Source organism: Drosophila obscura, unplaced genomic scaffold, assembly GCF_018151105.1.
Source record: "Drosophila obscura isolate BZ-5 IFL unplaced genomic scaffold, ASM1815110v1 contig_96, whole genome shotgun sequence".
Taxonomy (NCBI): domain Eukaryota; kingdom Metazoa; phylum Arthropoda; class Insecta; order Diptera; family Drosophilidae; genus Drosophila; species Drosophila obscura.
This window is the reverse complement of record NW_024542890.1, coordinates 640,917-657,692: the sequence shown is the minus strand read 5'-3', so window position 1 is coordinate 657,692 and position 16,776 is coordinate 640,917. Positions and strand designations below refer to the sequence as shown.

The 16,776-nt window shown below is 52.0% G+C and overlaps 6 protein-coding genes across 8 annotated transcripts; 3 read left to right on the top strand and 3 right to left on the bottom strand.

Annotated features, from left to right (window-relative positions):
• The first annotated feature begins 248 nt into the window (after positions 1-248).
• Positions 249-3,335, top strand: LOC111071855 (fumarate hydratase, mitochondrial-like). 2 transcript variants are annotated; one of them, XM_022363389.2, is made up of 5 exons: positions 249-442; positions 1,569-1,700; positions 1,777-1,977; positions 2,072-2,876; positions 2,965-3,335. In XM_022363389.2, exons 1-5 carry the CDS (start codon positions 353-355, stop codon positions 3,225-3,227), a joined length of 1,491 nt encoding a protein of 496 aa, XP_022219081.1. In that variant the 5' UTR covers positions 249-352; the 3' UTR covers positions 3,228-3,335. The 2 variants fall into 2 exon arrangements, with proteins under 2 accessions (XP_022219081.1, XP_022219082.1); XM_022363390.2 differs by lacking the exon at positions 249-442 and adding an exon at positions 1,389-1,486.
• Positions 3,336-3,357: 22 nt separating this feature from the next.
• Positions 3,358-5,200, top strand: LOC111071854 (probable fumarate hydratase, mitochondrial). The gene is made up of 5 exons (XM_022363388.2): positions 3,358-3,448; positions 3,505-3,654; positions 3,737-3,940; positions 4,007-4,811; positions 4,884-5,200. The coding sequence occupies exons 1-5, from the start codon at positions 3,365-3,367 to the stop codon at positions 5,141-5,143; spliced, it is 1,503 nt and encodes a 500-aa protein (XP_022219080.1). The 5' UTR covers positions 3,358-3,364; the 3' UTR covers positions 5,144-5,200.
• Positions 5,201-5,309: 109 nt separating this feature from the next.
• LOC111071853 lies at positions 5,310-8,515 on the top strand. Its single transcript, XM_022363387.2, has 6 exons — positions 5,310-5,446; positions 5,788-5,965; positions 6,025-6,213; positions 6,276-7,013; positions 7,081-8,094; positions 8,177-8,515. The coding sequence occupies exons 3-6, from the start codon at positions 6,049-6,051 to the stop codon at positions 8,402-8,404; spliced, it is 2,145 nt and encodes a 714-aa protein (XP_022219079.1). The 5' UTR covers positions 5,310-5,446; positions 5,788-5,965; positions 6,025-6,048; the 3' UTR covers positions 8,405-8,515.
• Positions 8,462-9,150, bottom strand: LOC111071858. The gene is made up of 2 exons (XM_022363393.1): positions 8,874-9,150; positions 8,462-8,811 (listed from the first exon to the last, which is right to left on the bottom strand). Exons 1-2 carry the CDS (start codon positions 9,127-9,129, stop codon positions 8,534-8,536), a joined length of 534 nt encoding a protein of 177 aa, XP_022219085.1. The 5' UTR covers positions 9,130-9,150; the 3' UTR covers positions 8,462-8,533.
• A 289-nt stretch (positions 9,151-9,439) lies between these two features.
• On the bottom strand, positions 9,440-10,571 carry LOC111071856 (diphthine methyltransferase). The gene is given in 2 exon segments (XM_022363391.2): positions 9,440-10,128; positions 10,130-10,571. Coding segments are annotated over 2 exon segments (1,071 nt in total). The 5' UTR covers positions 10,538-10,571; the 3' UTR covers positions 9,440-9,465.
• A 51-nt stretch (positions 10,572-10,622) lies between these two features.
• Positions 10,623-16,631, bottom strand: LOC111071852 (histone-lysine N-methyltransferase 2D). Of its 2 annotated transcripts, none has more exons than XM_022363384.2 (3): positions 15,880-16,631; positions 13,693-15,768; positions 10,623-12,811 (listed from the first exon to the last, which is right to left on the bottom strand). In XM_022363384.2, exons 2-3 carry the CDS (start codon positions 15,304-15,306, stop codon positions 11,276-11,278), a joined length of 3,150 nt encoding a protein of 1,049 aa, XP_022219076.1. In that variant the 5' UTR covers positions 15,307-15,768; positions 15,880-16,631; the 3' UTR covers positions 10,623-11,275. The 2 variants fall into 2 exon arrangements, with proteins under 2 accessions (XP_022219076.1, XP_022219078.1); XM_022363386.2 differs by having other exon boundaries at positions 13,693-14,208; positions 14,431-16,630.
• Between the last annotated feature and the right edge of the window lie 145 nt (positions 16,632-16,776).

Below are 16,776 nucleotides of genomic sequence, written 5' to 3'. Positions count from 1 at the left end.
TAGTGCGAATACGATCACAAAAGCCTAGGGAGACGGATTCCTCATATAAAATGTAAACAAATGTACCCAAACGACATGTGATGGCGAAAAGTTCGCTTGCTTTTTCCTTACACCAGTATACAGCGTGAAATTTGCATAGATTTTAATAAATAAATAAAACAATTATTAGATTTAAATAATTATGATATCGATAGTCGCCAGCACTATCGGAAAATTACACCCCGCGCACTGTTTTTTTGTTGTTGTTGTTGTGGTTGGCTCGTCTGAAGAAACAGCAGCACCTGGGGAGGCGAAAGTGATAAAGCAGCGGCAATATTTTCAAAAATATCAAACATTAAATATATTCGAAAAGATGGTTCTACCTTTACTACAACGCTCCACGCTTCGCGGCGTGCAACAGTTAACCCAGCCATGGGCCGCGACTGCCTTCAGCCTGAGAATGGTAAGGATCCGATGGGTCGGCAATTTGGCGTGCCGTGCTGCATAGCCCTCCTGCTTATGTAACTTCGCTGGCCAAAAAGAAGTCCAGCGCTGCCACTGGCAGATTGTAATCCGAAGTTGTGGGTGGAAATCTGAAATCGCAAAAAAAAACCGCTTACCTGCGTTTCGTAATCGCCCCTGTGGGCGCTGATACTATGGAAGTCACTGCCTCCAGGCCCTGGAATAGCCTGAAGAAGTTTAACGAAAACAGTTTCCCAATTGGAAACATTCTGCCACTTGTGGATTGCAAATGCCGGTAGTGCAGTCCGACTTGGTCCCAATTGGAAGGCAGTCTGATACCTTGTGGACTCCGTTCACTTGGACTCCAATTGGCATATTGATTTTTTACACACTACATAATTGTTCGCTCTGTGGTGGTTCTCGTTCCACTCTTTCGCACTTCAAAATGAAAAATAAAGCAGCAACAACTTGTAAAACGAGTTGTAAGCGAGAGAACAAATTTAGCAATGAAATTCGCTGACAATTCTAGTTTCGGCAATTCAATTCAATGCAAACCGGTTAATTGTGTATTTTAAAGTAATCCAGTGCCGACACGTGCTATACCCTCACTGTTCCATGTGTTCCACATGCGATAATCCTGATAACTGTTAATAATGATGAAGAACTTGGGCATAGATTCCACACATACAGACACACACAACGCCCATACATACCCAACTCATGAAAGTACATGTACATATGTATGTGTGTCTGTGTGTGTGTGCTATGTGCCAAAGTAAAGACTCAGCTGATTAGCAAAGTGCCCCCATGCCGGGCAGAGTCTTCACTCGCCACCACCACCCGGCGCCAACCTCCCTTTCAATCCATGGCCGCGCACTGCTTGAGAGCGCTGTCTGGAATTTCGCGCTCCGACAAGGTTTTATGGTCCCACCTTATCTGCTCTCAGCCAGTAGGAACAGTACATCAGCAGCAGCATCAGCAATCACAGCAATTTAGAGTCCGAGTGCTCGCCATTTGATTCAAACAACTTATCTCCTTCGCAATGGTCAGAGCAACCCTCACTCCCCACGAATTCATCCAATGGTATTGACGTCAGAGTAAACTTATATTATTTCCAATCCCTCCAGGCCTCCCAGGAGTTCCGAGTGGAAAGCGACACGTTCGGAGAGCTGAAGGTGCCGGCGGACAAGTATTATGGCGCCCAGACGATGCGCTCTCAGATCAACTTCCCCATTGGAGGGACCACAGAGCGTATGCCAGTAGGTCTTACACCCAGCCATCTCTTACTCTTTTTCCCCCCATTTCTCCACTATAAATCTTGATTTCATTTCACAGAAACCTGTGGTGCAGGCAATGGGCATCCTGAAGAAGGCCGCAGCCGAAGTGAACAAGGAATTCGGACTGGACACCAAGGTGAGCGAGGCCATCTCAAAGGCCGCCGATGATGTGATCTCGGGCAAGCTGTACGACGATCACTTCCCCCTCGTGATCTGGCAGACGGGCTCTGGCACCCAGAGCAACATGAATGTCAACGAGGTGAGTCTCTCCGATCTTTTGCCATTTTTAATGCCCAATAGACCAGTTTTCCTATCCTCACTGCTATAGAAAATTCATGACAATTATTCCGCAGGTGATCAGCAATCGTGCTATTGAGCTGCTGGGCGGCAAGCTGGGATCCAAGACTCCCGTGCATCCAAACGATCACGTGAACAAGTCGCAGAGCTCCAATGACACCTTCCCCACGGCCATTCACATCTCCGTAGCCCTGCAGCTAAACAACAACCTGAAGCCGGCCATCAAGACACTGCACGACGCGTTGGCCGCCAAGTCGAAGGAGTTCAAGGACATCATCAAGATCGGTCGCACCCACACCATGGACGCCGTCCCACTGACGCTCGGCCAGGAATTCAGCGGCTATGCCCAGCAGCTGGCCTACGCCCAGGATCGTATCGATGCCTGCCTGCCGCGCGTCTATGAGCTGGCGCTCGGCGGCACAGCCGTCGGCACTGGCCTTAACACCCGCAAGGGATTCGCCGAGAAGTGCGCCGCCAAGATCGCCCAGCTGACCAGCCTGCCCTTCGTGACGGCGCCCAACAAATTCGAGGCTCTAGCCGCCCGCGACGCCATGGTGGAGGTGCACGGGGTACTCAACACGATTGCCGTGAGCCTCATGAAGATTGCCAACGACATCCGCTTCCTGGGCTCGGGTCCTCGCTGCGGCCTGGGCGAGCTCTCCCTGCCCGAAAACGAGCCCGGCAGCTCCATTATGCCTGGCAAGGTGAATCCCACGCAGTGCGAGTCCCTCACCATGTTGTCCGCCCAGGTCATGGGCAACCAGGTGGCTGTAACCATCGGTGGCGCCAACGGACACTTTGAGCTGAATGTGTTCAAGCCCCTAATAGTGTCCAATGTGCTGCGCTCCATTCGCTTGCTCTGTAAGTACATACATATATAGATATCTTGTTCCAATCTTTTGCTTATTCCCGTACGGTGCACTGCCATTTCATTTCCATCCGTTTCCAGCCGACGGCAGTCGCACCTTCACCGCCAATTGCGTGAACGGCATCCAGGCCAATCGCGAGAACATTGCCAAGATCATGAACGAGTCCCTGATGCTTGTGACGGCCCTCAACCCGCACATCGGCTACGACAAGGCGGCCAAGATCGCCAAGACGGCACACAAGAACGGAACCACCCTCAAGGAGGAGGCCATCAACCTGGGTTACCTCACCGAGCAGCAGTTCAACGACTGGGTCAAGCCCGAAGAAATGCTGGGACCCAAGTAGGCACTCGATGCTACTTTTGAGTCCTCTTTCTGAACTCTGTGTTTTTTTTGTTCGATTCACCAGTCGCAATAAATCGGTTGTCGAATAGACTTCGAAATTTCCTAAAAATTAAGTTCAACTTTTATAAACCAAAAAAAATGTTGCCCGTTTCCCGCATGCTGGTGGTCGGCAAGTACTTCTCCCGCGGCCTCAGGGTCTCCGCGAGCCTCAGTGGCAAGGATGTATGTTCGATGGAGTACATTGATTGGGATTTGGCTAAGACTTGTTGGCATTTCAGGGTAAAAAGGGAAAGTCCAAAGAGGGAAAGTTCCGGATGGAGAAGGACACCTTTGGGGAGCTGAAGGTGCCGTCCGAAATGTTGTTCGGGGCACAGACGATGCGTTCCAAGATCAACTTTCCCATTGGCGACATTGGGGAACGCATGCCGGTAGCTATGACCACCCCAAACGAAGTCCTCTAGAGTCATCCCACAGCTAACGTTTCGACTCCCGCATTGCGCCGATCCACAGATGCCAGTGATCCAGGCCATGGGCATACTTAAAAAGGCCTGTGCCGAGGTGAACAAGGATTACGGACTGGATGGCAAAATATCGGACGCCGTCTCCTGTGCCTGCGACGACGTCATCTCGGGCAAGTTCTACAAGCGGGGCCACTTCCCGCTGGTCATTTGGCAGACCGGCTCCGGCACCCAGACCAACATGAATACAAACGAGGTGACCACACATCATCTTTGGGCAACGCCCTGATCAGCCCCAACTGGCACTCCTTGTTCCCCGCAGGTCATCAGCAACGCAGCCATCAAGGCGATGGGCGGCGAGCTGGGCTCCAAGAAGCCAGTGCATCCCAATGACCATGTAAACAAGTCGCAGAGCTCCAACGACACCTTTCCTGCTGCCATCCACATCAGCGTGGGCATGGAACTGAACGAGCGCCTCATACCATCGTTGACTCATTTGCGGGATGCTATTAAGTGCAAGTCGGAGGACTTTAAGGACATAATCAAGATTGGGCGCACCCATCTGATGGACGCCGTGCCTCTGACCCTGGGTCAGGAGTTCAGCGGCTACGCCCAGCAGCTCACCTATGGGCTTGACAGGATCAATGCGTGCCTGCCGCGCGTCTACGAGCTGGCCCTTGGCGGCACAGCCGTCGGCACTGGTCTCAACACCCACAAGGGATTCGCCGAGAAGGTATCCAAGCGCATTGCCGACCTCACATGTCTCCCCTTCGTTAAGGCTCCCAACTTCTTCGAGGCTCTAGCCGCCCGCGACGCCATGGTGGAGGTGCACGGAGCACTCAACACAATTGCTGTCAGCCTGATGAAGATTGCGAATGATATCCGCCTGCTGGGCTCGGGTCCGCGCTGCGGCCTGGGCGAGCTCATGCTGCCGGAGAACGAGCCGGGCAGCTCGATTATGCCTGGCAAGGTAAATCCCACTCAGTGCGAGTCCATGACTATGATCTGTGCCCAGGTGATGGGCAACCAGGTGGCCGTAACCATCGGTGGCGCCAACGGACACTTTGAGTTGAATGTGTTCAAGCCGCTGATCGTGTCCAATGTTCTACGCTCTATACGTTTGCTGGGTGAGTACTTAACCATTGAGTACTAAGGGGGTGCCTCCAACTCATTTATTTGTCCTCCGCCTGTGCTTGCAGCCGATGGGAGCAAGAATTTCAGCAAGAACTGCGTGGAGGGCATCAAGCCGAACAATGAGCGCATTGCGAAGATCATGAACGAGTCTCTGATGCTGGTGACGGCCCTGAATCCGCACATTGGCTACGACAAGGCGGCAGCAATTGCCAAGACGGCGCACAACAATGGAACCACCCTAAAGGAGGAGGCCCTTAAGGCTGGCGTCACCGAGGAGCAGTTCAAGGAGTGGGTCGATCCCAAGAAGATGCTGGGCCCCAAATAGTTTTAATTTATTCTCATTAAATTTATCCGTTAGCTCCAATAAAGCTCACTTGCAATATTTTCGATACTTTCTCTGTGTCATCCATCCCATCTCTATGGCCATTCATTGTCGATAGATATTGCAGCCCTGGTACTGCCAGCGACAGCTGTATTTGTGTTTGTGAGTTTTTCTTTGTCCCTATCGCAATATTATTGCTTCGAAGAGAACCCAAATCCGGGAGAATCCGAAAATATAAAAACAACCTGTGTCTTCATCATTGTCAGCAACGTTTTTTCACCCAGTGCACCGATTCAGTGAGTCTAGGTCTGTACTCGATTATCTAACGACAATATCGATGTATTAGGAAATTTTGGCTTTGACTATGTACATATGTACGTTGTATTTGCTTTCGAACAGACCAGAGTCAGAGTGCGGTGATTCTAGTAGGCATAACAACAGACAACAGATATTTCAGGCAGGCAAGGGGATTTGAAAATTTACAGTCGAACTAAAAAGAAAATTCTATCTAGCACCACACCATAAGAAAATTTGAAAGCTTCGTTTCGCCACCAAGTTGATTACCTTTTCCAACCTTTTTTTCGGTATTGCAATTGGTTCATGGTTAATTTTACGACGCAAAAATATAAAACACACACACACTCCAGACTGCAGCAGCTGTTTGCAGGCGAGCGATATCGATCACACGCACCCTCAACCTACATATATGAGCAACATTGCGTTACCATCGTACCCTTAATAAATTAAATTGAGAAGGGCAGGTGCGTGGTGCGAGGCGACAAACACAGAGACGGACGCCCCCGCAGGCGTAAAATAAAATAAAAGGTGAGCTCATACCGGTGGGAATTCAATGTTCAACCGATCTCATCCATTGCTGTTCGCAGGCAGTAATCCGGCCGTAGGGAAAAATGTCTGTGAGACTGTTGACAGTGCGACTGATCAAACATGGTCGCTACATTCTGCGCAGCTATTGTCACCGTGATATACACGCCAACATTTTGGAACCAAACCCTTTGAAAACACGCAGCAAGCGAGGCTTTCCCCTACCATCCTCCGCCGCCAATGTAGCTCGGGTAAGTCCAGGAGTACAAAGCGAACTTGCATTCATGGTAACCCATTTTATCCGCTCCTGCAGAACGCACCACAGCAGGTAGCCAGGTCAGCACCACCGCCGGCCAGTGTCTTGCCCCGCAATGGCGTCCCTCCCGGTGGGAGTGGGCTGTTTCGCATCGGGCAGCATGCACGCAAGCTCTTCATCGACAACATATTGAGTCGCGTGACCACTAACTACTCCGAGGAGCTCCGCCAGCGGGCCACACGTAAACTATTCTATGGCGACTCGGCTCCTTTCTTTGCTCTAATTGGAGTGAGCCTCGCTACCGGATCGGGGGTTCTCAGCAAGGAAGATGAGCTCGAGGGCGTTTGTTGGGAGATACGCGAGGCTGCTAGCCGCCTGCAGACCGCATGGAACAAGGACGATATCTCTGAGACCCTCAACAGCAACTTCACTATCGACGACCTCGAAGTAGGATCGCCCATAGCCAAAGGCTGTGCGGCAGTTGTCTACGCGGCTAACTTCAAGAAGGGCCAAAGTACACCTGCCTCAGATCGTGGCAATCCTGAAGTGCCCCCAATTACATCTGTGCATTCTGCAGCAAATGCGTCGACTGCCTGGCGTCATGAGATGATGTCGCCGCTGCAGAATATGTCCCGGTTTGTGCATAATTTTGGCGGCTCTGTGGACAACATCTTGAACTATAGCCAGCCCTCGGCGGCGACCGATTTTGTGGGCGCTCTGAAGCGAGAACAGGAGCGCGAGTCCGTCCCAGAGGATCAATCCCAGCCTGCAGGCTTGTCCACTGCCTACAATATGGTAAAGCCCGATGAAAATATCTCGTGTCTGACCTGCATTGAATTATTTTAATATGTTGCCCGAACAGAACCCACTGGTGGATACCAAACTGGAAAGCTCCATCGACACCTATCCCCTGGCCCTCAAGATGATGTTCAACTACGACATCCAGAGCAACGCCCTGTCTATACTGCGCGCCATGTACAAGGAGACGGTACCGGCCCGCCAACGCCAAATGAACACGGCAGCCGAGGAGTGGGAGCGCCTGCTGCAGAACCAGACCCTTGTGCTGCCACCGCACCCGAATATCGTGTGCATGTTCGGCTTCTTCTGCGACGAGGTGCGCAACTTTCCCGACGGTCATCTGCTCTACCCGATCGCCCAGCCTCAACGGATCAATCCACAGGGCTATGGCCGGAATATGTCTCTGTATTTGCTTATGAAGCGCTACGACCACAGCCTGCGCGGCCTGCTCGATAACCAGGAATTGAGCACACGCACTCGCATCCTGTTGCTGGCGCAAATGCTGGAGGCTGTCACCCACCTCAGCCGCCACGGGGTGGCCCATCGCGATCTAAAGTCCGACAATGTGCTTATCGAGCTCCAAGATGACGAGTCGCCCGTGCTGGTTCTATCCGACTTTGGCTGCTGCTTGGCGGACAAGGTCCATGGCCTAAGGCTGCCTTATGTTTCTCACGACGTCGACAAGGGCGGCAATGCTGCATTAATGGCGCCAGAGATTTTTAACACGATGCCGGGTCCGTTTGCGGTGCTAAACTATGGCAAGGCCGACCTGTGGGCCTGTGGTGCCCTGGCCTACGAGATATTCGGTATGCGCAATCCCTTTTACTCAAGCAGCGGAGGCCTCGCCCACGAGCGCGGAGAGCTCACGTACTCGCTACGGAACAGCGACTACAAGCAAGAGCAGCTGCCGCCCATGACCGATTCGTGCCCGCCGCTGCTGCAGCATCTGGTCTACAACATCCTCAATCCCAACCCGTCCAAGCGTGTCAGTCCGGACATTGCAGCCAACGTGGTCCAACTCTTCCTCTGGGCGCCCTCGAACTGGCTCAAGGCAGGCGGCATGCCCAACAGCTCCGAGGTGAGTCTGCCTCAGTCTCTTGCTTAATCACTCAATCAAATACCGATAATAACATTGTATCGGTAATTCTTGTCTCATGCAGATCCTTCAATGGCTGCTCTCGCTCACCACGAAGATAATGTGTGAGGGACGCCCCCCCCTCCACCTGGGCACCGGAAACATGAAGATGGACGGAGGCATCATCGGAGCCAGCACGGGCGGACGAAGAGCCTACGTGGAATATCTGCTGATCTGCAGCTTCCTGGCGCGCGCTCGCCTGCGTCGCGTTCGCGGCGCCCTCAACTGGATCCAGAACGTGGTGGCCCCGTAGGCCCCCGCGTATGCAGATGTTTCGTTTACTTGTTACTCTGAGAAAATCAAATGGAAAAGCGTGTGATACCTATATTTTACATATGTATTTATAAACAATTCGAAATTAACCGCACGCCCATAATCCCCTCTATTGGACGTCTGTCCCCAAGCTGGTGATCAGGCCCATCAGGTCCTGGCTTTGGTCCAGGAACATCTTTATCTCGGCATAGTTCTCTCGACGCGGGCTCATGTCGATGAGGTTGATATGACCGCCGTTGCACTGAACTGTCACAGATTGCTTGCCGTCAAAATCGAATTTGTAGAAAGTCTTCGAGTTGGCGTCGAGTATGGGCATTAATGTGCAGCCAAGATTATCGAGGTTCTGCACTATGCAGGCGAAGGCGTCCCCCACATGTTTCTCTTTACCTGAAGATCAGACGGCTAATATTGTAAGGGGTTTATGTGAACTTTTTTTGCTTGTAACCTACCCAAAAACTGTATGCGCATTTGGAGCGCTTGCTCTTCCAGCTGGGCTTCCTGGTGGTCTTTGATCAGCTTCAATGTGCGCTCGTTGAAGGCTGTGGATGACTCTGGCCAGGACTTGACCTGTTCGATGTTCTCATTGGTATCGTTCACGAATTTTATAATATGCTTGTGAGCCCCCTGGATTCTGTTTAGCTCTTGCTTCAGCGATTTTGTGTTGATGTCTTTCATTTTGAATCGGCAATTGTGTTGGTCGATCATGAACGAACACCCAAAAAGAACTATTCATAGGAGTGAACGAACTGTTATTCAGTTCACGATAATAGTTCTTTTTTGTTCACCAACTGAAAAGATGTTAATCGATTTTGGAATTCAGTCTGGAATTTCTAGCTTGCTTAATTTTATACCCGGTACTCATTTTTTTTTATTTATAAGGAGATAAAAAACATAATTTAGCTGATCTGAGTACTAGGCTTAGGGAGGTACTGCTGATAAATTTTCGGTTGAGCGAAATTTTTATCGTTTCCATACGAATATCATCCCTGATTCGGTAGGCTTGAAATTATCGAAATATGAACATAATTTACATTTATTGTTTTAAGTGTCAAGATGAACGCTGCTAACGCACATTTTGTGGTCATAGAAAGAGCAGGTAGCCATGTGCATTAGTCCATCGTCTTCGGGCAAACTTGGATCCCAGTCGGCGCCATAACAAATGCTCGAATGTTCGTCGTATGTGCCAAGCACCGTTATTGCCGAATCCTTCAGATCGAGTCGAACGACGCTAAAGTTCTTGTACATGCAGGCGGCCAGGATGACATCCTGTCGATTGGGATGCGGCTTGAGGCGCCAGATGCCACCCCCCAGATTCACTTCGGCCAGCGAGCGTTTCATGGCGCGCGTGTCGAAGAGACGCAGCTGCTCGTCATAGCTGCCCGTGAGTAGGTGGTGCTCGTGCTGCGGATGGCTAAGTAGGCAAGTAACGCCTGCCTGGTGCGCCCTATTCGTCCACACACGCTGTTCCGTGCGCAAATCATGGGCCAGGAGGAGGCAATCGTCGCCACCACTGTACACGCGATGCGGTGTCCAGCGGTCAAGCGCACAGGTCCAGGCTTCAAAGCCGTGCGCATTCCATGCGCTCAGGACGAACAGCTTTCCCTGCGGGGTGTAGCGCAAAAGGTTAATGTTTCCTTTCGAGTCTGAGACTACTAGCTGCACTGCATCTCCATCACGCTGCCAGTCCAGGGCCAGAGCCAGTGGGAGCCTCAGCAGTTGACTCTGCAGCCGTCACACCTAGGCACGTGCGTCTTTGCAGCTGCTTTTCATTCGCCAGCAGTTCGTAGATTTCTACCTCTCCCAAGGCGTTGGCTGTGGCCAGAAGTGGGCCACTGTCGCTGCTCCATGCTGGTAGCCACTTCATGTCCAGTATGGCCGCCGTCTCAATGCTCTGCAGACGCTCCAGTGCTCCACTCCCTGCCTCAAAGTGGTAGAGGTAAACGCGTCCCTTGCGTGGGCGGTCCTTGGTGGTGGCTTCGTCGTCCTCCATTTGAACCAGCTGGTAGGTTCCGCAGGCAAAGTAGTGGGCATGCTGATCATCCTGGGCACACCACTCCACCGAATCGGCTGAATATTCTGTGTCCACGCTGTGCAATGTTTTGAACCTGGCCATTTTTAGAGCTGGCAAAGAGTTCGAATCGATTTCGATTTTGTGACGGCTATCGATAGACCCCATACACCCAGCACTTCAAAAATTTGCATTTCTTATTAGATTTATTTGTATTTTTTGCTAATTTAAAAAATTAATAATTAATACATACATCTACTTAGTGATCTGGTTACGCGCTACATAATCTGGATTAGGATTAGTTGATCTCTCTTCACATTTAGCTGTGCCCTGGGCTCGTGCAGCACCTTTTCTCTGTACGATAGTCTAGTCGTGAGTGCACTGCAGGGCGCGCTGCTCCCTCCCACGATGATTAAATATCCTGAGGAGATTGAATTCCTCTCCACATCTGCTCTGCTTTCGGGGGCGTCAGTTTCCTTTTGATTGAGATAGGGGTTGCGGGTGATTGGTAATTGTGGTTTATGCTTTAACCAAAACCAAGCATCCTTGGGTAAACATATACATATCCGCTCGTCTTGTCAGTCCCTTCCACTTTTTACACGGACAAACACAAAATTCCACAACGAAAAAAAAACACTCTTATTCCTAGCTATAGACACTGTTTCGCACGGACATCTCCGTCTTGCGGAGCCCCATGGACGTAGCGATCGACAGGTTAAGCGAACCCTAGCTTGGATGGCCGGGTCCACCGCACCTCATTCAACCTCTCTACGCCACTGCATACCGCTTGGATCGATCGCTTCTCTAGCGATTCATGGCGCGACTGTGGCGCCTTCTCGACTCTCATTTGGTCTTCATCACGATGATCGGCTCGAGTATCTTCAGCATGTCGTTGTTCTCGGGTGCCCCGGTGCCATTGCCACCACCACCGCCAGCATTGGATCCACCACCGGGACCAGAACCTCCTACTGTCACTCCTGCACCGCCGCTGGCAGCGGCATAATCCTTAACAGTCTGCAGCTTGCTGTAGCCTTGCTGGTGCTGGCCGAGGGTCACCAGGCGGTGCTGCTGATTGAGAACGATGGCCTCATGATGGGGATTGTGCTGCTGTAGGTTGCCGGCAATCTGCTGGATCTCGTGCTGCTGCAGCTGAAGGGTCGCAAGTTCGTCGTTGGAGCCATCTCCGTCCAGCTGCGAGTCCGACTTGACCACCGTCACGAAACTGTCGCCGGACCCAACGCCTACTCCGTCATCCGTCTCATAGAGTTGTTCCGAGGTCTCCTCCTCCGTCTTGGCACGGAACTCGCCGCTGGCAGAGCTGCTGCGCGGCGTGTGGCTGCGCATGCGTCGCATCCGAGCGTATTCGGCCTGTTTGGAGAGCCGCTCCTTGCGCTCATCGTTATTTTCAGTGGCCCGAATCTGGGCGCGCTTCAAGCGTGCCCGCTCGCTCAATTTCTGCAGTCGCACGGCGCGCTGTTCTGGCGTCTCGTTCGCCCGCACTGCCCGCTGGTGGGCTGCCATCTTGTCCAGGCGTAGGCGCTTCTCATCCTCTGTCTCGTACTTGTTGGGGCCACTGCGTCGTGGCGTGCCCGGCGACCTGTTGTCCCCGTCTGCCGTGGAATGTACATGTATGTGGGGCAGTGACCCTCCAAGATCCTGCTGTTGCGTTGGCTGGGAGAGGGGCCGGCCCCGCCTTGGAGTGGTGCTCAACTGGGGGACGGCGAGCATCTGGTTTAGCTCCTGCTCCAGCATTGTGTTTACCTTCAGCTGCTCCTCGCCGCCCGAGTGGCTCACCATTACGTTCTTTCTCGGCCTTCCGCGACCAACCGTCGCCACGATCTGCTCCTGCGACTGCTGGGGTTGCTGCTGCTGATGGCCCAGGCTTGTGACGGTCAGCGTGGGGTTGGTGGAGGTCGCCGTGAGAATGTTGTACTGGCCCGTCGAAGTGGGACTGCTCCCGCCGCTGGCACTGGCAAAGTGGACCGGGGTGAAGGGCGGCGGCACTGCGCTTGGCCCGATTCCCAGCTGGAAGCCATTGTGGTACATGGGGTAGTAGGCGGTTGTGGTGGTGGTCCCACCGGCTCCCCCCGTTGACACAGCCCCAACCCCGGCCGCGCTCACGTTCGACGTCGTCACGGTGGTGCTGGCTGTATTGGTATTACTTGGAAAGGTGGCCAGGTAGGGGAACTGGTTGTAGAGGGGCGTTGCTTGTCCCGCCGACTTGAGGACCTTCTGCTGCTGGTCGCCCCCGCTGGTGGTCATGATTACCTTGGCCTCATTTTGTCCCAGACTAACAGACCCGCTGTTCTCGCTGGTCCCGCTCGCTCCTGTGGAGGACACCGTTACCGTTCCAGGTGGTGCATTGTTGCCATTGGCCGACTGTCAATTTTCGTATGATTGTCGGTCCAAGGGGGACAATAAACGGAGAGAGAGAGAGAGAAAAAGAGATAGAAAGTGAGGTTAGATCAGCTGCCTTGATCACTGCTTGGTAAAGTTGAATGAATGAGAGAGAGATGGTAATGATATTGGCGACGATGAAGCAACGCGAACACACAGACGCACACACACACACACACACACATAAACACGCGCGAACACCCGTCGAGCAGCGGGAGAGAACAACTGTTAGAAAAGCCACTAAAGGACATTTATCCTGCATTTCTTTCGTTTCCTTCGTGGAAATTCAAAATCGAATTAAAAGACACTTTTTTTAGATTTGGTTCTTGTTGGTAAAAGTTTCTTGATTTGTTTCCATTTTCATTACATCTCTTCTACATTATCTACACTCTAAATTGTTAATTAATTAATTTTAGACTGTTCTTACAACCCCGCTCCCACCGGTCAGAGTTTATGTTTGTGTGCCTGTGTGTGAGGTGAAAGCGAACAAAAATGACCAGAACAAGTAACCAACAACAGTTAAAAAACATTAACAAAACGAAAAAAACGTGTCAAATTTGGCGAGGGTTGAAATGGGCGTTGGGTCGGATGGCCCATTCCCATTCCCGTTAAGGAACAAAAAAAAGCAACTCTGACTCCTGCAGCAGCTCTGCCCGTCCGACTGTCTGTCTTTCTCGGTCTGTCTGTCTGTCTGTCGTGTATTCAATTCAGTCTGTGTGCATTGAGCTCGAGCTTGAACTCGAATTCAATTTTGAATTCGATCTTTGACTGTTGCTTGTGGTCTGTGCTGCGGTGTGTGTGGGGGGAGCTATCGACGACGGTATCGATCTACCCGATCTCTGCTATGGCTGCTGCATACGCACCTGAAGTTCCTGCTTCTTGGCGTACTTGTGCGGATACAGTTCCAACGGACCGGAAGCAATGCTGAAGTGCGGTACGTGCGCCTGCAACAGCTTGGGTCCCTTGCCCGGGTCCTCGCCGTAGATCTGCTGAACGAATATGCTGCCCTGATCGCCGCCACTCTCCAAAAGAGTGGCCGTCACCTGCTGTTGCTGCTGGCCGGCAATGGCGTACCGCTGCTGCACCTGCTGCTGCTGTTGGAGCTGTTGCTGCTGCGCCTGCTGTTGGAGCTGCTGTTGCTGCTGTTGGGGGGTTTGAGGCTCCTGCTTGAGTTGCATGGGCGGACGAGCGATGCCATGGGCGATGAACATGCCCTGGCCGTTGAACGCCTCATAGGTGATGGCCGAGATCGAGTGCTGCATCTGCTGCAGGTCCTCGCCGACAGCCTGGGGCGTGCTGGCACTGCTTCCGGGTCCTGCTCCAGTGCCGGGTGCGGGCGTGCTCGATGCCTGAGGGGCGGATACCGTCGTAACGTTTGCCTGGTTTAAATTAATATTATGTTCATTATTACAATTGGCTGCCGCCGCTGCGGCGGCTGCTGCTGCTGCTGCAACAGCCAACACCTGCTGTTGCTGCTGTTGTTGTTGCTGCTGCTGCTGGGCGGTCGTCGTTGCCGTTGACGATGAGGAGGACGTCGTCGTAACCACCACCGACGACACGGCACCGTGCACATGCTTCAATATCTTTTTCTTTTCTCTGACCTTTTTGGCGTAGTCGTTCAGCTTTCTCAGTCTTTCCTTGCGCTCCTCCGTTGACTCGTTGGCGATCCGCTGGCGCGCCCGTGCCGCCATCTCGGCCAGCCGCAGTTTCCGCTGGTCGGACGACTCGCTGGCCCTGTACATGCGCATCCGCTCGGCCAGCTTGGACAGTCGCTTCGACCGCTGATCGGGGGACTCCATGGCCCGGCGCAGCCTCTGTCGCGCCGCATTTCTTACCAACCGCATCGCCCGTTCAATCTCCGACTCGTTCTGGCGCCTCTGCCGGTTCGCCTCCGCATTGCGCAGCAGCCGCTTCCGGTACTCGTCTTCGCTCTCTCGCTGTCGTCGCTCGCGCATTCTCTCAGCATTTCTGGCCAGGCGGCGCTGGCGGGCCTCGGGGCTCTCGTTCCAGCGCTGTTGATGCGTCGACGTTCCGGTGATTGAGGCGGAGCTGGCACTGACGCTTGACGTGGGCCCTAACGGCGTGGGCGGCGGCTGCTGCTTCAATGACAGGGGTTGCTGGTGTGTGTAGGCGGCGGGTAAACTGAGCTGCAGCTGCTGGTGCTGGAACTGCAGCTGATCCTGCTGCTGCTGGAGATGATGCTGCTGCTGTTGTTGGAACTGGTGCTGCTGATGATGCTGTTGCTGCTGAACTTGTTGCTGCTGTTGCTGCTGCTGCTGCTGCTGGAGCTGTTGCTGGTGATGGGTGGAGAGGGGTACCAACAGCGCTGAGGGATGCTCAATGAGTAGACGTGCATTGGGTCCATTGATAGCCAGCACATGGGTGGCGTACTGCTGCTGCTGCTGGGGATGCTGCTGCTGCTGTTGGTGATGGTCAAGTGTGGGCTCTATTTTTATCCCATTGGGATCTGGTTCCATTATTGGTCAAAGCCGGAACAACAATCGAAATTGTCGTCTCCCTAGTCAACAGTGCTTTTGATGGTGCGGCTCCTGGCAAATGTATTTGGACTTGGATTTTGATTTCGGTTTGATCTTCTCGCGACTGCTCCTGAGATGCCTCATCTAACGGCCGTAACTTGGTGAGTGCTCTCTTTTTCTCTATCTCTCTCACACTCTATCTATCTATATCTTTTGTGCTCTACTTCTTCCTCTGTGTTTGTTTTGTTTGTCGTTTCCGATTTTTGTCGTTATATAAAGAAATATGTGTGCGTCCGCTCTCTCTCTCTCGGTTTCCTACTCATCGCTCTGCCAGCCAGTTGTTGATTTCTCTTTCCGCTTCTTTCACCTCTTTTGCGCATTTGTCTCGTCCGCCTGTCAATCAATTCGCAATACCTTTCGAAACGATGATCGTCCTCCTCCTTACTTTACTTCCAATAAGATCTATCGTTGTAGCACATGCAAATATGACGAGAATACAAAATATATCTTTCATGGGGGAATAAAGTTTTGGGGGACAGACGGACTTGCGTCTGCGATAGCTTGATTGCGCACCTTTCGCACCCAGCGTCGACTTCCGATTTTGCGTAATTGCACGGTGAATGATAGCTAGGCGCGCGCGCCTTTTTGTGCGATAATTGGTATATTTTTGCTCTTTTCGGTTTTTCTCTTTCCGCTTCTTTCTTTCTTTCTCAGTACTAGTTGGTGCGTGCCGCGGAAGCTTCTTCTTCTTCTTCGATTGTGAGTGACAATTGGCGCCGCCGCTGACTGCCAGTGACTTCCAATCCAAGTGGTGGGGCTTCCAGTACTTCCAATCGATTTTTCACATGATTATGTGTATATGTACAGCCGCACACACACACACACATACACTCTCCCATGCACGCATACACCATCAACTGGCGTCTGTACTCGTGTGTGTGTATTTTTTCTGTCTATTTTGCATGTGTTTCGAATACAAAAATGTATTCTGTTAGTTTCCACTGATTTAGGTATTGCGTTAATAAAAGAACAACTCAAGCGTTATGTTGTTCACTAGCCGATGATTGGCTGGCTGTCATCCGGCATTTCATCTATAAAATTGCACATCTGCTAGGGCTCTCAGCCGCAGATTACTGGCTTTATTCAGGGGCCGTCTCTTTTCCACATTTCGCATTGCGACGGCTAACAATTCTCGGTACTTTTTTGGTTTACTTTTGGATCGTTTAAGAACAACGGAACGGGGCGAAAAACGCGCAAAATTTCCGGCTAAAACGCGCAGTCAAATGCAGCGCTGCGTCAACACAACACATATTAAAAAATGACCACAATCGGATGGGAGTGTGTGTGCGCGTGTCTGTATGTGTATATGAGAGTCGATTCGAAGATCTGGCAATTCCATTCCAGCCAAACACAGTACAGATATTGGATGACGGCTATCGATAGATTGGCGCGCAATCGCTTAACTTATCG

Coding starts and splice junctions, on each gene's coding strand:
- LOC111071858 (XM_022363393.1), bottom strand. CDS start 9,129: ATGATCGACCAACACAATTGCCGATTCAAAATGAAAGACATCAACACA. Junction 8,812..8,873: donor AATGCGCATACAGTTTTTGG/GTAGGTTACAAG, acceptor TCTGATCTTCAG/GTAAAGAGAAACATGTGGGG.
- LOC111071852 (XM_022363384.2), bottom strand. CDS start 15,306: ATGGAACCAGATCCCAATGGGATAAAAATAGAGCCCACACTTGACCAT. Junction 12,812..13,692: donor CCAAGAAGCAGGAACTTCAG/GTGCGTATGCAG, acceptor GAAAATTGACAG/TCGGCCAATGGCAACAATGC.
- LOC111071854 (XM_022363388.2), top strand. CDS start 3,365: ATGTTGCCCGTTTCCCGCATGCTGGTGGTCGGCAAGTACTTCTCCCGC. Junction 3,449..3,504: donor CGAGCCTCAGTGGCAAGGAT/GTATGTTCGATG, acceptor TTGGCATTTCAG/GGTAAAAAGGGAAAGTCCAA. Junction 3,655..3,736: donor ACATTGGGGAACGCATGCCG/GTAGCTATGACC, acceptor GCCGATCCACAG/ATGCCAGTGATCCAGGCCAT.
- LOC111071853 (XM_022363387.2), top strand. CDS start 6,049: ATGTCTGTGAGACTGTTGACAGTGCGACTGATCAAACATGGTCGCTAC. Junction 7,014..7,080: donor TGTCCACTGCCTACAATATG/GTAAAGCCCGAT, acceptor TTGCCCGAACAG/AACCCACTGGTGGATACCAA. Junction 8,095..8,176: donor GCATGCCCAACAGCTCCGAG/GTGAGTCTGCCT, acceptor TGTCTCATGCAG/ATCCTTCAATGGCTGCTCTC.
- LOC111071855 (XM_022363389.2), top strand. CDS start 353: ATGGTTCTACCTTTACTACAACGCTCCACGCTTCGCGGCGTGCAACAG. Junction 443..1,568: donor CTGCCTTCAGCCTGAGAATG/GTAAGGATCCGA, acceptor CAATCCCTCCAG/GCCTCCCAGGAGTTCCGAGT. Junction 2,877..2,964: donor GCGCTCCATTCGCTTGCTCT/GTAAGTACATAC, acceptor ATCCGTTTCCAG/CCGACGGCAGTCGCACCTTC.